Source organism: Brachypodium distachyon, chromosome 5, assembly GCF_000005505.3.
Source record: "Brachypodium distachyon strain Bd21 chromosome 5, Brachypodium_distachyon_v3.0, whole genome shotgun sequence".
In the NCBI taxonomy this organism is placed as follows: Eukaryota; Viridiplantae; Streptophyta; class Magnoliopsida; order Poales; family Poaceae; genus Brachypodium; species Brachypodium distachyon.
Genome location: NC_016135.3, coordinates 16,538,945 through 16,553,568, shown reverse-complemented (window position 1 = coordinate 16,553,568; position 14,624 = coordinate 16,538,945). Strand labels below are relative to the sequence as shown.

Genomic DNA, 14,624 nt, shown 5'->3' with positions numbered 1-14,624 from the left:
TCGAACGCCACCCGGCCTCTCCCGATCTTCTGCAGCACTGCCGTCGCGCCTCCGTCTTCAGGCTGCAGCGCCGCTGCCGAGCTCCACCTACCTCGCTCGCGGCTCGCCCCGCCTCTGCCAGAACACATCGTCGATCTCCTCCACAGACTACAGCCACCCGTCCAGATAGATGAAGAGGAAAGGGGGCAGGGGCTCGGCGTCCTTGGTCCAGATCGGGAGCACCGGAGGAGCGAAGAGGGCAGGGGGCGCTGGGCCGCTAGATGCAGGTGTGCCCGCGCGTTGCTACGGGTCAACAAAATCACAAACTCTCTCCGGGCCACCGGAACGCCACGTGTCCGGCGTACTCCTCGTTGGCTGCGAGCTCCTTCCACGGGTAGCAGATCTCGGCCCCGCTGCTACAGACCATGGCGTCGAAGGCAGCGGGGTCGACGCCACAGGCCCTGAGTGCGTCCGTAGCCTCCGGGATCGTCATGCCGGTTGACAGTACGAACCCCGTCCGCCCGCCGGCGCCATCGCCGGCCGTCGACATGGCCAGATCTATGGCTTCCTTTAGCCGCTCGAGATCCGGCTTCCCGTCTTCCCCGTAGCAGTCGACGGCGAGGACGAGCAGGCTCTGCCTCGTGCCAGGCGCGAAGCCCATGGGCCTGCTGGCAGAGTTCCCCCTGGGCGGGACCTGCTTGTCAGAGGCCGGGCGGTGGCGGAGCGTGTCCATGATGGTGGCGGCGGAGTCGGCGGCGTTGGGCTCGTGGGACGCGTCCACGGAGATGCGGAGCGAGAGGCCGCGGAGGGAGTCCGAGAGGGAGTCATCGGCGCCGGACCTCGAGCCCGCGGCGGCAGAGGAAGAAGGGAGGCGGAGCAGCGGCGGCTGCTGCTGGTTGTCGTCGCAGTAGGCGGCGACGTGGGAGAGGTAGAGGCGGCAGTGGTGCGGCCAGGAGAAGCGGTGGATCATGCAATGATGCTTGTTTTGATCTTGAGGAAAAGAAAATAACGGGCAGTGTCATATTGCTTGTAATTTTTAATGAAGTTAACTCATGGTGGCAACCGTGACGATGGTACCATCACCACCAACTTCAATTTAGTAGATAGTAATAGATATTCGAAGCACCTATTTTGCAGCCTTGAGCCACCTAACGTCCACAGGCTACACCGCTACAAGTATCACTTATTATTCGAAAGTGCTAAAGTGGTCTGATGGACATATTGCTTATGATTCACTTGGCTCTCTAGTTGCGCATACAGATTACAAGCTTCTCAGCTCACTTGTTTGTAGGCATATTGCCTCTAGCAAAACAGAGCTGAATTCTGAAGCAACGGGCATATACTATTGATTACCAGCAACTATACGAGAATTCGCGGTAATTGGTTAAAGCAAAATTGAATTTTCCATATGTTGTTCATCTGCAGTCGTCGTCCATCAGAGCGTAAGAAGTTGTCCTACTGATGAACGGCCCAAGGCCCATCGTAGCACATGACATGATCAGTCTTTGTTCGTTCATATGGGCCATACGATACGACTTCCACCGTTCCACGACCTGTTTTACTCGACCCATCCGTTCACGGTAAAATCGAGCCCAACCCACTGCCCGCCTCCACCCTCCATCGACGGCGGCCATGCAGAGCAGCCGCCGCCTCGCCCGCGCGCCGCCGCCCAGAACCCTGTTCACCCGCCTGTACTCCTCCTCCTCCTCCTTGCTGCCCGCGAACGGCGCCGGGGATGGAGCAGGAAGCAGCAGGGTCGGTGGGGTCGCGGTCAAGCAGGTGACGCGGGGGAACCTGGCGGAGGCGCTGGAGGAGCTGCGGGCGCGGGTGCGCGACGCGGCGTTCGTGGGGCTCGACCTGGAGATGAGCGGCGTCACGAGCGCGCCATGGCGGGACACCTTCGAGCTCGACCGCGCCGACGTCCGGTACCTCAAGCTCCGCGACTCCGCGCAGCGCTTCGCCGCGCTACAGCTCGGCGTTTGCCCCTTCCGCTGGGACCCCGCCAAGTCTGCCTTCGTCGCCCACCCGTGCGTCACACTTGTTTTCTCGGCCCCCTCCACCAGAGACGCGTTTACACTTGGCCACCCGTTCTGCAGCTTGTTCATCGCCGATTGGTCCTAGACATTCACTAGTTGTTTGTGTTAGAGAACGGCCAATTTTGATGCGTTATGCTGAGTATGATCTGATGCCCGCAATGCGTTTGGCATAGGGCCTGCTTAACTCCGAATGATCTGTTGAGGGGGAGGTGACATTTTGAGCTAGCCTGTATTTATAGTTATGGGGTTGGGATGAGAAATAGGATTTGGGGTTTAGGATTGAATTGGCTACCCTCTTTTTTGCCTTGTTTGTTTACATGCTGGTGAAGAGCTGGGATTTCGAGTTTTATGGAAAATCAGTACCTCAGAACCGTCATATCAAAAACTTTGATGATACAGTTGATACTTAGCAGAAAATTAGTATTTACGACTTTGTTTTGGACTGGCAATATTTTTCGTTTTATTTCAAATACAGATTAGTAGGTGTATCGCAGATTATTGCCACTCTAGAACACTTGGTCTCAACACCCAAGAACATCTTTGCTGTAGAATGATTCTTCTTGCATAAATTTCTTGTATGTAAAACTATAATGTTCCCTCCTGTTTAGAGTTGGTAACTTGGTATAGCTGATCTGCTACCGATAGTTTGTTCACGATTTCATTTCTTGATCAGTTCTGCATTTAGCCTTTTCCTGGACTTGAGTTTTTTCTTCTTCTCTGCAGGCATAACTTCTTTATCTTCCCTCGCAAGGAGCTTCCAGATGACATTTCATCTCACGAATTTCTCTGTCAGACCACTTCAATTGACTTCTTAGCAAAATACCAGTTTGATTTCAACACGTGCTTCCATGAAGGTGATTTCTCTTACCGCTAATACTTTGTTGATCTCTTACTACATTATTGTCTCTATCTCTATTAGTCTATTTCATCCAAATTGAGGATTAACCTTAGCGTAGTACTCAATTTTTTAGTTGTTATTCATGAACTATGGTACATATAAGTCATGCATGAAATGCCTATGCTATTTGTTTATTTACGATATTTCGTTAATCTCAGGAATATCTTATTTATCCAGAGCACAAGAAGAAGAGGCTCTTCAGAAATTAAATGTGTTGTATCATGATGGAATAGCATCTCCAAACACGTCTGAAGAGGAAGATGTGCCATTAAGGAGTACTGCTGATCTTCTTTTCACAGAGAGAATGAAAATCAAATTCAAGGAATGGCGTGATGTGATAATCAGCAACCCAAGAATGGATAACCATTGGCTAGAATGCAATAAATTCAGCACACACCAATTTCAGACAGTTTTCTTCAAAATGCACCCAGCTATTTTACTCAATGGATTCACATCGCATCAGTTAAAGTTAATTCAACAGGTATTGTCTGACCTATTCATTGCCTTGGAATAGAGCGGTAGCTGGACAGCTAATTTCTGAAACATCTATTTTATGTGTCTATATTTCGATACATATTTTTGGTTATATGGTGTTTATTCTTACAAGAATTTATGTTCCAGAATTTGTGGCTTTATCAATTTGGTAGTAACATGCCTTATGGAAATACAGCCAACTATAATTGGATTTAGGATTATATGTGCTTGATGCAGATTTACAGATTGATGTTTTCTGTTGTGCATTCTTAAACTTATCTGCATGTAATGAATTTAGATGATGCTTCTTGGTATGCTATACTGAAATAACATATTTCTTATCCAGGTTTTAAGAAAAGATTTTAAAGACCTCATGTATATTTCAACATTTGGTGAGGATAACACGTCCGAAAAAAGAGTAGTTTATACAGATGATAGTAACGACAGTGTATCATTGATGGTAAGAAATTTTCTTGATTTCTTGTTGAAATTGGCACATGCTACACTTTAGACTGCATGATGCATTGTTGCTTTCTGTCCACAATAAATCTATTTTTAATGCTGACTGCTTCTGCCTTTTCTATTCGACTTTAGATTGAATGATGCATTATTGTTTTTATTAAAATTCGCACATATGTTTTTTCCTCTGATTTTGATTTGAACAAGGGCAAGCTACATATAACCACTATCATTACTCATTAATGGAAGCAAACTATAGTGATCTCTAGGTGAGGTTTTGGTTTAAGGTAACTAATCACTCTGATCCCATTTCAATGCAGAAAGATTTACAGGAAGATTTACTCAGAAGTAGAGAAGCAAGAGTCAAATCAGCAGTAGGAATACGCCATGTCATTGATCTTCTTGCCTCAGAAAGGAAATTGATTGTTGGTCATAGTTGTTTCTTAGGTACACCGACTTCTTATGTTTCTGTGATAAGCAACTTTTTGCAGTTGCCACACCTGATGAGGTTCCCCAATACACTGAAATAATGATTTCTAATCATGGAAATTACATCACAGATGTATTGGGAATTTGAGCCAGTAGATACCAACTAAGTTGTTGGTTGCTTTCTTCTAATCATCTCTATTTTGTAAAACAGACATTGCACAAGTCTACAGCAAATTTATTGGTCCTCTTCCATCAACCGTGAAGGAGTTTGCCTTGGGTATCCACAAAATTTTGCCGTACATTGCAGATACTAGGCATCTTATGTCTGCCAGCGACTCGGTTCAATATCTGATGAGGCAGAAAAGCAAATCTCTGTCCTCAGTTTTCTCATTGTTGTGCCCTGCATTTCATTCAACTGTTGCAGAGCCATCTACCCTTTCTCCTGTGAGAATTGAAGTTGAGGCAGATGAAACAATGTATGGTTTGTTCCAGATTCTTCAAACTTTATGTGTTTCTTTTGATAATAGTTTACTTGCTTATGGTATGCATGGTTTGGTCCAGATACTTGATTTAATGGACTCACATTCTTTTAGTTTGCATGCTTAGGAAACAATGCATGGTTTGTTACACTTGATTTTTGACGTACTCAGATTCTTTTAGTTTACATGCTTATGTGCAAAATTGTTTCTGCATCTAGGATATAGCTACTGCGTTTTTGTCTTAAATAAATTTGTTGGTTTTAACAATTGGTACTATTTCTGATTATTTATTTTTCCCTAACCCTGCAGGTTATCTTGCTTTGCTTCAGGTGCTAAGCATGAAGCAGGGTATGATGCTTTCATGACTGGATGTGTTTTCGCGCAGCTGTGTGATCATCTTGATGTCAAATTTGAGCACCTCCCACCTAGGGACAACTTAGCGATGAATAATAAGCTGCAGAAATACATCAATCTTCTGTCCCCAAGCTTTAACAGTGGAACATCACTTGATTTAAGTACTGGCATGGAGAGACCAGATACAGGTTATAAGCGTAGATATCCTACTGTTTTGTATGATAATGTTGTTCTCATCTGGGGATACCAGTCTGAGCTAAGACCAAGGGATATAAAGGATTGCATCTGCAAAGTGTTTGGTCCAGCTTCAGTCACGACAATCTTCTCGATTGATTCCACTGCTGTCCTTGTTCAGTTCAGTAAACAAGAGTCTGTAAACGATTTCATGGATCTGAAGGCTGCGTTGGAGAAAACAGATAGTGCTATATCAGTCTTGCACCCTCTGTCAACTATATTGGAAGGAGGCAAAACACGAGCTGCAAACTATGACACCTACAGAGACATTTGTGGCTCATCTGTATCGAAGTATTTCTTTGCAGACCAAGCTGAAGCTGTCTGTTCAAGTTCAAAGAGTCTGCTCAAATGTGAGAACATAGATGCTGCTGATACACCCGGAGTAATACTAAACGAGAGTATCCTTGATGAAACTATACCTACCTCAGAAAAGCATGCAGGCGGAACAAAGAATGTTTCCAAGAAGGAAGATGATAGTGAAATTTCATGCCAAGATATCTTAGATGCACTACAAGATGGCAAAGCATTATTCGACAAACGAACAAGAAGCACGTGACTAACATTAACTTTTGCCTTTATTGGGGCCTGACTGCTTGATACAACAATTGTTCTGATGAGTATGTGTTCTATAAATGTATCTGTGCAGGGTGCTTTTTAGCACTCACCATTGTAACTCTGCAGTACAGCATTATCTTGTGCTGACGCAGGCAAGTATTTTTCTTGATCTCATTTAATAGCGTGATGGTTTTGATACCAAATGCTGCCATCCTTTGTTATAAGACAAGCAGAAGTGCAGAACTACTAGCTCAAATTATCCTCTGTTTCACTCGTTGAAGAGCATTGGCTCTGGTTCTGAAGTTCATGGGTTAAAACCAACAGAACCTATGGTCACTCAGGTGTTGGGAGGACACTTTTCTCTTGTGCTCTGTATTTCATCTAGAGATGGCAATATAAACATATACACAACTAGTTTCAGTTATGGACATTCCTTTAGATGATATCGTTATTGGAAAAGTTAAAGCATTTCTAGAATATTACAATCTTGTTGGGTATTATACAATATGCTACTTCATCCGTTTCATAATTCTTGTCGAAATATTACATGTATCTAGACGTTTTTTAGGAATAGATACATCCATATTTACGCAAATTTGAGACAAGAATTATAGAACGGAGGAATTACAATAAAAACTAGTGGTTAAACTTACGTATTTTTATGTATTCATTCACAGTTGGATAACCAAAGTGAACCAGACCCTTGTGACCGTCAGTGGATTTTTACTCTTTTCTCTTAGCTAATGGAAGGAAGAATAGGATTTTTTTTTTCCTGGCTCTCTCTTTCACATAAACAAAAATTATGCATGTTAGTCGTGTCTAAGAGAAAACTTATGTCACAATATAGCTTGTTCTCACTTCTCAGCAGGTACACTAAAAAAGTGAGAAACGGCAAGGGCTTTTTGACTAATGTGTCCTTGTTAGTTGTTACATCTCGACAGATAGAGCATCTGACGAAATTCACATGATGCGTTTGGTTCATTAGCTGGGTATGACAAGAATACGAGATTGATCATGAACATTGAACCGTTTGTACTAGAGAATACATAGTGTGTTTAGTTGGGTGTGTGACTAGTTTGGACAGCGCCGCTGGTCTCTTTCCCCGTGGTTTACTAGTCCCCTAGAAGTTGGAACGTGCCTTTACACGCCTCCTAATACGTAAATATAAAAACATGCACAAATTGTTATTTAAGATATGTAAATTACTTCCGGAACAATCAATTGTACTGCTAGATCTATGTGCGACTTAAAAAATATTTCCATCTCTTTTATATTTATAATTCCATTCCAAGTCTGCGAAAAAATCTCATAACCAGATGGGAACACAAGTTATGCATCTACAGTGATGTTGCTACAATAGATATTTTAAACATTTTACCAAAAGAAAAATCGGAAATTTCCATAACAAAGGGTAACAATGACTTAACAGACCATCACCATTCGGAAACTGATAAAATTAGAAATGAAGGATAGAATGCGCTAACTTCAAAGATGGTAGGACATTCGCTACTACGGCGCGGCTCTGTGACCACGTCATGACGTTCTAGCTCTCCGAGAGGTGGCTTGCGGGGCCCATCTTATTGGGCTCCCCAGCTGCCTCTTGCAGTTGGAGGAGCTCGACCTCTCCATGGACTTACCCGTTGTTAATCTGTCGTCGAATTTGTCATTATTTATTGAGAAATTGGGACGGACAATTTAAAAGATGAACATTAAAAATGTGATACATGGACACTTGGCAAATGGCATGCCCATTTGGCTAATGACTCTTGGAAATGCACTAAGAATTTTTGCTTACCAATCGAGGTGGTTCAAAGATAAGACTTGGTCGAAAAATATTGTACTCCCTATCAAAATTTGGATGTATCTAGACATGGTTTACTGTATATATGCATTCAAATTTGATCAAAGTGAGACATCCTTTGTTGGACGAAAAGAATACACCTGATTTTTTGTTACAAAGCTGCACACCCATTTTTACTATACAAAGTATGCATCCACCGGATATTTGGAGCTTGTTTGCAAAATTCTTTTGACGTGTTTGTACTCCAGTTGAGTATCGTACCACCTGATTGTACAGTGCGTTTGGGTTGGGACTTGGGTGTGACCATTTTGGGCAGCGGCGGTGTGGTGTCTTTCCCTTTCCCCTGTTGTAGTTCCCCGGCCAACGAAACCACAAGCGCTAAACCCAGCCAACCATGGACGCCGTCGCCGGCGGCCAGCTCAATGCCGTCGTCGAATTCCCGCAGGCGGAGGCGATCGCCGCCGTCCTGGCCGACTGCGTCCTCACCCCCTCCACCGACGACGACTGCGACGACCTCTACGGCGACGTCAACCTCGGGTTCCTCCCTCTCCTGCCGCTCTCCCCCTCCCCGTCCTCCCCTCCCAAAACCCCCTCCCCCGGCATCTCTATCTCATTCTCCCCATCCCCATCTCCACCACCGCGCCGCTCCCCAACCCCCCAACCGCAGCCGGAGCCCCAACCAAAACCACCCACCACGCCTCTTACCGCGCCAAAACCACCCACCCCGCAGCACCAGCCGCCTCTTCCTGCGCCAAAACCACCCACCCCGCAGCACGAGCCACTGCTCCTGGCGCCGAAGCCACCCAGCCCGCGACACCAGCGGGCGCTCCTCGCGCCAAAACCACCCACCGAGCGGCATCAACCGCCGCACCACCGCGCGTTGGGAGCGTCGTTGCCGACGACCACCACGGCGCTGTACATCGCCGACCTCCCCTGGTGGACGACGGACGCGGAGGTGGAGGCCGCGCTGGCGCCGCACGGCGCGCTCCAGGACCTCCACTTCTTCGCCGACAAGTTCTCGGGCAGGTCGCGCGGCTTCTGCCGCGCCGACTTCCTCCACCCGTCCGCGGCCGCCTCCGCTGCCGCCGCGCTCCACGGGCGCGCCTTCCACGGTTACCACTGCGTCGCCTCGCTCTCCTGCCCGCCTGCGCTCCACCGCCCCGGTGCCGACTTTGACGGCCCAGCTCCAAATCCATGCCGCGGCGGTAACGCGAAGGCAACAGCTCGGGGCAATGTGGGTTTCTTGGGCGATGGGCAGGCTCGGTTGTCCATAACTTCCCGGCCGCGCGTGTTCGGTGCAATGGGCGGTGGGTCCCCGCCGGTGCGTCAGTGCAATGCTGGGATGGGTACTGATATGATGCCTTCGATGGTAGCGCCCCATTTGACCCCAGCATTCATGGCAGCCAACAGGATGGCAATGAGTGGCACTGGCACAGGGGTGTGGCATAATCAGGGGGTGGCTGGGCCTGGGGGCTTATGGGGTGGACAGCAGCAATGGAACTTTGGAGGCTATGAGATGCCATGGCAGCAGCCAAGGCTGCAGCAGCACCATCGCCAGCAGTACCGGAATGGGGACTATGGAAAAATGAGTGGCACCGGGCGGGAAAGACCAAGTGGTAGGAACGAGGACAGGGACGGTGGCAATGTTCGGGGCAACACAGAGAGGAGGCAGTTTGGCCGTGGTGATGGTGAAAGGCTCAGGCAGCATAACCGTGGGGAGGGGAACCGGCATCAGGAGCATGTCCTGGAGAAGGAAAGGGAACGTGATAGGAACTTCGATGAGAATGATCGGCGCGGAGGTGAGAAGAGGAGGCACTCAGAGTATACCGAGCACGATGATTGGGAGAGGCGTGGACGGGCTAGGTCAAGGAGCCAGTCAAGGGACAGTGATGATGACGATTACCGGAGAAGACGGCGCTGATTTTGGGCACCAAGCTGTATCTTCTGCCAGCTAAATGGTAATTAGAATTCAAGGACGAAAAAAATTATAACTTCAATATTTTCTCCTGTGACAACCGTAACTGCAAGTCTTAATTAACTAGTGAAATCTGTGAAGCTGTTCCAGAAACATTGTTTTTCCTTAGCACATTTTCCAGGAAACCATCCATGGTACTGTGGCCTGTAACTATACACTTCTAGTTAGGCTTGTCCAGTTGCCCCTGCCTATTGTGCTTGTTGCTTCAAACATGTAAACTAGCTTGTAGTTAGTAGTTACCTCTAAAGTCATCAGTCAGAATCATAACACTAGAACAGAGTATGTAATAGTTTACACTTACTACTCCCTCCGGTCCATAAAAAATGTCTTAGATTTTGTACTAACTTAGTACAAAGTTGTACTAATCTGAGACACTTATTATGGATCGGAGGGAGTACCATTCTTTTTTGGCACTGCTACCTTTTAATACCTGTGTCAATTGAGTGCTGCATGATACAGTTTAAGAAATTAAATATGATAAAACAAGGAGTAAGAACAAATCAGTGTCTGTTGTCTCATAATCAATTTTCATACATTACCCTTAAGAGCTACTAACATGCATGTTTGGGTCATGTTGTGCTGGAGGCACTTTTAAAAAGTAAATAAATACTATATATCTTGTTCTACGCTCATCCACGGATCTTCGGACCATGTACTTTACGCCTCTTGTACTAAACAATGTGCTAGGTTCAGTCAATGTCTGTTACATCTAACTTAGGTATTTGGAAAGAAGCTTTTACTATGCCTTCATGGCTCTGATCAATCCAATTGAGGCACTTCTATTTGGTGCCAAACTGTCTCTTTCTAACTAGTGTATCAGACCAGGTTTATGAATTCTTGTTTTTAAAATCCCATTCAACATTTCCTCCAGTAACATGAAGAATTTCTAGTTTTTTTGTTAACTATATTTCCAAATCATATGCTTCTACAGACTACATCTTGTATCATCACCCGTGCATATACATTCCATTAGAATAGCACAAAGCAACTCAACATCATACAGGTTTAAGCAAGCCAGCTAGGACCAGCCTTTCTGGACACTGGTAGTTATGTATGATAATTGCTATAAACTTTGTTTTTAGGTTTTAGCCAGGGCTAGTTTCTTTTCCCATACTAATTCCACCTTGTTATCTGCTCTCATTCAAGCTACTAGGTCTACATTGTTAAATTTTGTGTATTTCTGAAACTGGGAATTAGAATATGAAGATGGGTTTCTTTACCTTTTTCTATCTACCTTTAAGCTATTTCTTGCAAGTTGGTTGCCTTGGTGCAAGAGTATGTTTGATGGGCCAGAACAATGAACGGATGGTATGTATATTTGTGGTAAATACAGTGGCAACGATGGTTTTTATTAAAAGAATCTGTGCCATGTCATCAATTCACACATACACATACTAATATCTGTTTGTTTCGCTTCATTAGACAATAGACAGAATGCTCCATGGTTTCGTTCACTGCATTTTCAAGTTCTCCATTTGGTCGGAACACTGTCACGTAGTACATATATAATTGACTGCAGTTGTGATTGTCTTGCAAATATGAAATGTTCTTGTATAGTTTGTGTTCAAATGTGCTGACTTTGCTTATTTATATCTGCAGGTATTAACAGATTTTTGCTGTCTTGTTCGGCCACTTGTGCTCTACCCAGATCTGCTGCAGACACAGGGCTTACTCAGTATCAACTATCGTCAACTTACTAGTAGGAAGGACATAGCAGAGATAGATATAACTTGAAATATTATCTGTTGCAATTGTTAAATATAACTTATGGTACGACGTGGAGAACCATTCTAAGACTGGACCTGAATGATGGTGGGTTGTTTAACTCCGCAAACCTAGGTAAAACTATAATTAAACTATTGCACTCACAACATCCTTTCACTGGTAGGCTATGATTTAGCTTTGTTTTGTGGGCAGGGTATGTGGCAGATCATCTTTCTTTTTTTTGGTCTTTCACTGCTACAGAAAGGTTTATCAGTAACGATCGAAAAACAACATCAGTAACGGTCGGGACCGCCGTTACTAACTTCCTATCAGTAATAATGTGTATCATCAGTAACGGTCGCTCCAACCGTTATTGATGTACCTATCATCAGTAACGGTCGCTGTGACCGTTACTGATGTACCATAATCAGTGGCGGGCGGCCTGACCCGACCGTTATTGATGAAGACCATCATCGCTCGCCCGACACTGATCATTTTCAGTAATTAAAAATAATAATTAAAACCACAAAAAAAAAATATTTGAATACACAGCACAGCACAGAAAAATACGCATCCACATCATTTAAAGCATACAAATGTATATAAAGCCGCATCATTGAAAGCATATAAAGAATACAAATATATCTCACTTCACGACATTGATTACAAAGTGTCAAAATTTCATAGCAAAATCAAGTTTGAAGCTATTGTTGTGGGTGAACTCTAGTCACCACTTGTTCCACACGTTTGTAGTTGTCGGTGAACCCTAGTCACCACTTGTTCCACGCGTTCGTAGAAGTCCCCACTAGGCTTGATGACCTCATTGTTGATGAGATGGGAGAACTCCCTTTGAATGTTATACACGACCCATTTAGGTCGGTTTGCCATTGTCATTCGGACCGGCAGTATTCTTTCATCGCCACGATTGACCCCTTCCACTCAGGCTTGAACATGCTGGAATTCTCCATAAGGATGTGACAGCAGTAGTAGCCACAGTACACACTGTCGGCCGGCTGTTGCTGGCAAGGGAACCTGTGGTTGTGGTGAGGCTCGTCTTTATAGCCTTTATCAGCTAGTTTTCCCTTGGTCGCAACTTTCCAGGCAGTGTTAATGAGTGATTTGATGGGTTTCCAGTAGCGACCTCGAACACCCTTCTTCGGAAGTAGTGAATCGAAATAGTACACCGCGGACCAAGGCAAACAAATGAGTAGTGTCACCCAATGGTCTCTATTTTTTTTAAAAAAAACTTTAGTATCTAAGGGTGTATAAGAAAGACTGAATTAGAAAAAAACAAACGGTTCCATATATAAAATTCAACTTACTCCAAATTAAGGAAGAAGAGGATAAAGTCATGATCCGCGTATTTCTCCAGATATGCCACCAAGTATTTAGATGCCAAGGTTTTTGAGGGATCCTTTTTTGGCTCAAGACCGATGTCACCGTAGTTGAACACCGCGGGGTCTAGAATGGCTACTTTTTTGACCTCCATTCGCCGCATTTCCCTTATTTGGTAGGCAGACCACAACCTTAAGAGGTTGATATCAAGCTTTTGGCGGTTGAAGAGGTGGAACAGTTCGTTGAAATCCACACCAAAGGTGATAGGATGTTCCTGACTGTTCCCAGTTTCTTGGTCAAAGAAGCCATAGTCTCGTGGGATTCGAACATTGATTGTTGGGCATGCTGTTGAGAACCAGCTGATGCTTGCATGTAGAACTGATGAAGCTCTTGCTCTCTGGACACCGCACGCAGGGAATCTTCGGTGAGCATCGGTCTTCCAGGATAGTAAATAAGCACTCGGTCAAACTTCCTAGCCACGAAATAGGATCCGTCTTCGAATCTCTGGCCTTGACGGGGGTTCTTCATGAGAATGTCAGGCCTATTGTGTTCCCAGACTCCAGTTATGTCAGGCACATAGTGCATCTCATCTTGATTGACATTCGAGGAGTCCTTGATGGTTTTGCCGCCGCGCCCCCTCTTTTTATGCCTCTTCTTATTGTCCCATGGCTTTTGCTCCTCTGCCTTGTACTTGTCATCGATCTTGCGGCCACCCATGGACTCAGCGGCACCCAAGAGAGAAAAGGTAGGAGGGACGCTTCCAGCCTGTGCCGACCCTATGGTCTGGCTATGTTTAAGCTGTGGAGGCATCGACATTTTCCGCTCTTCATCTCTGCCGGCATCGACAGGAGGCAGTATCCTAGGGGAAAGGCCGAGCAGCGATTGAGAAGTACCTTTGTGGGCGGAGGGAGATGGAGTCAAAGAGGGCCGGCGCTGGTTGTAGAGAGATACCAAGCTCCTAGGCCACATAATGCGGTAGTTTGGACAACCGCCTAAGATATCCACGCCTTCCTCCGGAGGTAGCAGGATAGCATAATCACGATGTTCCTCGACGACGGAGTCCACCATCACACTCACTTGTGTGTCGTTCATAAGAATGCCGTGCACCAGTGGCAGTGATTGTCTGGGCATCAGGCGGCCAATGACGCCTACAGGCTTCCCAGGCTTGTCTACGTGAATACGACACTTCACCGGTGCCTGCGTGTAACAAGAAGAAGGCATATGTGTGTAAGATCTTTATTCATGAAGGTAAGGAGTGAAAAAGAGTTTGAAAAGTATGCTTACAAGGATGTTGTCGCTCGGACCCGGATCGTTATCCCGGATGCCCTCGCTAGGGTCCGGTTGGCTAGCGGGGGGGTTGTCCATGCTAGGAGCCGGGCTGTAACCTGGGGTGTATGTGTCATTGTCTTCCATACGTGTGTTGGAGGCGGTGCTGCTCTTTAGCGGGGTGCTCTTTCACAGGGGAAGAGGAGGAAGAGGAGGAAGGAGGTTCCTCAAACCGTCCACTCCTCCCCCGAGTATGGCGTCAAGGGCGGGGGTGGTCTTTGGCTAATGCCGACACCAAATGATGGACGGCTTGCACTGCATATTCTCTTGACACCTCTTGACACGCCATAGATGCCTGCTTTCGCGCCTCCGCCTTAGCTTGTTCTATTATTTCAGCAAAAGCGGGGAGCTTTTTATGGACCCTGCTTCGCTTCGGAGCAGGCGGGAAATAATCATCCCGGCAGGCCCCTTCGGCTCCCCCTAGTACACGGCCCGTGTGCTCCGCCTTTTGCAAGCCGGCGGTCACAGCCGACTCCCACCTCTTGCTCTGCACGGAGTCGGCGGATGTTTCTGACCTCTTGCTCTCCTCCCATTTGTGGGCATTTTCCTGTTATCATATAAGACAGGACCAACGTGAGTATATATG

General features: G+C 46.0%; 3 protein-coding genes across 4 annotated transcripts; 2 read left to right on the top strand and 1 right to left on the bottom strand.

The window, feature by feature from the left end:
• Window positions 1-208: 208 nt before the first annotated feature.
• Window positions 209-1,403, bottom strand: LOC100828661 (probable sucrose-phosphate synthase 5). The gene has a single exon (XM_003581284.2). It carries the CDS (start codon window positions 947-949, stop codon window positions 299-301), a length of 651 nt encoding a protein of 216 aa, XP_003581332.1. The 5' UTR covers window positions 950-1,403; the 3' UTR covers window positions 209-298.
• Window positions 1,404-1,534: 131 nt separating this feature from the next.
• On the top strand, window positions 1,535-6,174 carry LOC100828356 (poly(A)-specific ribonuclease PARN). 2 transcript variants are annotated; one of them, XM_003581283.4, is made up of 7 exons: window positions 1,537-2,006; window positions 2,739-2,869; window positions 3,072-3,394; window positions 3,734-3,847; window positions 4,167-4,293; window positions 4,487-4,751; window positions 5,064-6,174. In XM_003581283.4, the coding sequence occupies exons 1-7, from the start codon at window positions 1,612-1,614 to the stop codon at window positions 5,896-5,898; spliced, it is 2,190 nt and encodes a 729-aa protein (XP_003581331.1). In that variant the 5' UTR covers window positions 1,537-1,611; the 3' UTR covers window positions 5,899-6,174. The 2 variants fall into 2 exon arrangements, with proteins under 2 accessions (XP_010240011.1, XP_003581331.1); XM_010241709.3 differs by lacking the exon at window positions 3,734-3,847 and having other exon boundaries at window positions 1,535-2,006.
• A 1,680-nt stretch (window positions 6,175-7,854) lies between these two features.
• On the top strand, window positions 7,855-11,506 carry LOC100827743 (AT-rich interactive domain-containing protein 1A). The gene is made up of 2 exons (XM_014895665.2): window positions 7,855-9,656; window positions 11,273-11,506. The coding sequence occupies exon 1, from the start codon at window positions 8,093-8,095 to the stop codon at window positions 9,617-9,619; it is 1,527 nt and encodes a 508-aa protein (XP_014751151.1). The 5' UTR covers window positions 7,855-8,092; the 3' UTR covers window positions 9,620-9,656; window positions 11,273-11,506.
• The last annotated feature ends 3,118 nt before the right edge of the window (window positions 11,507-14,624 follow it).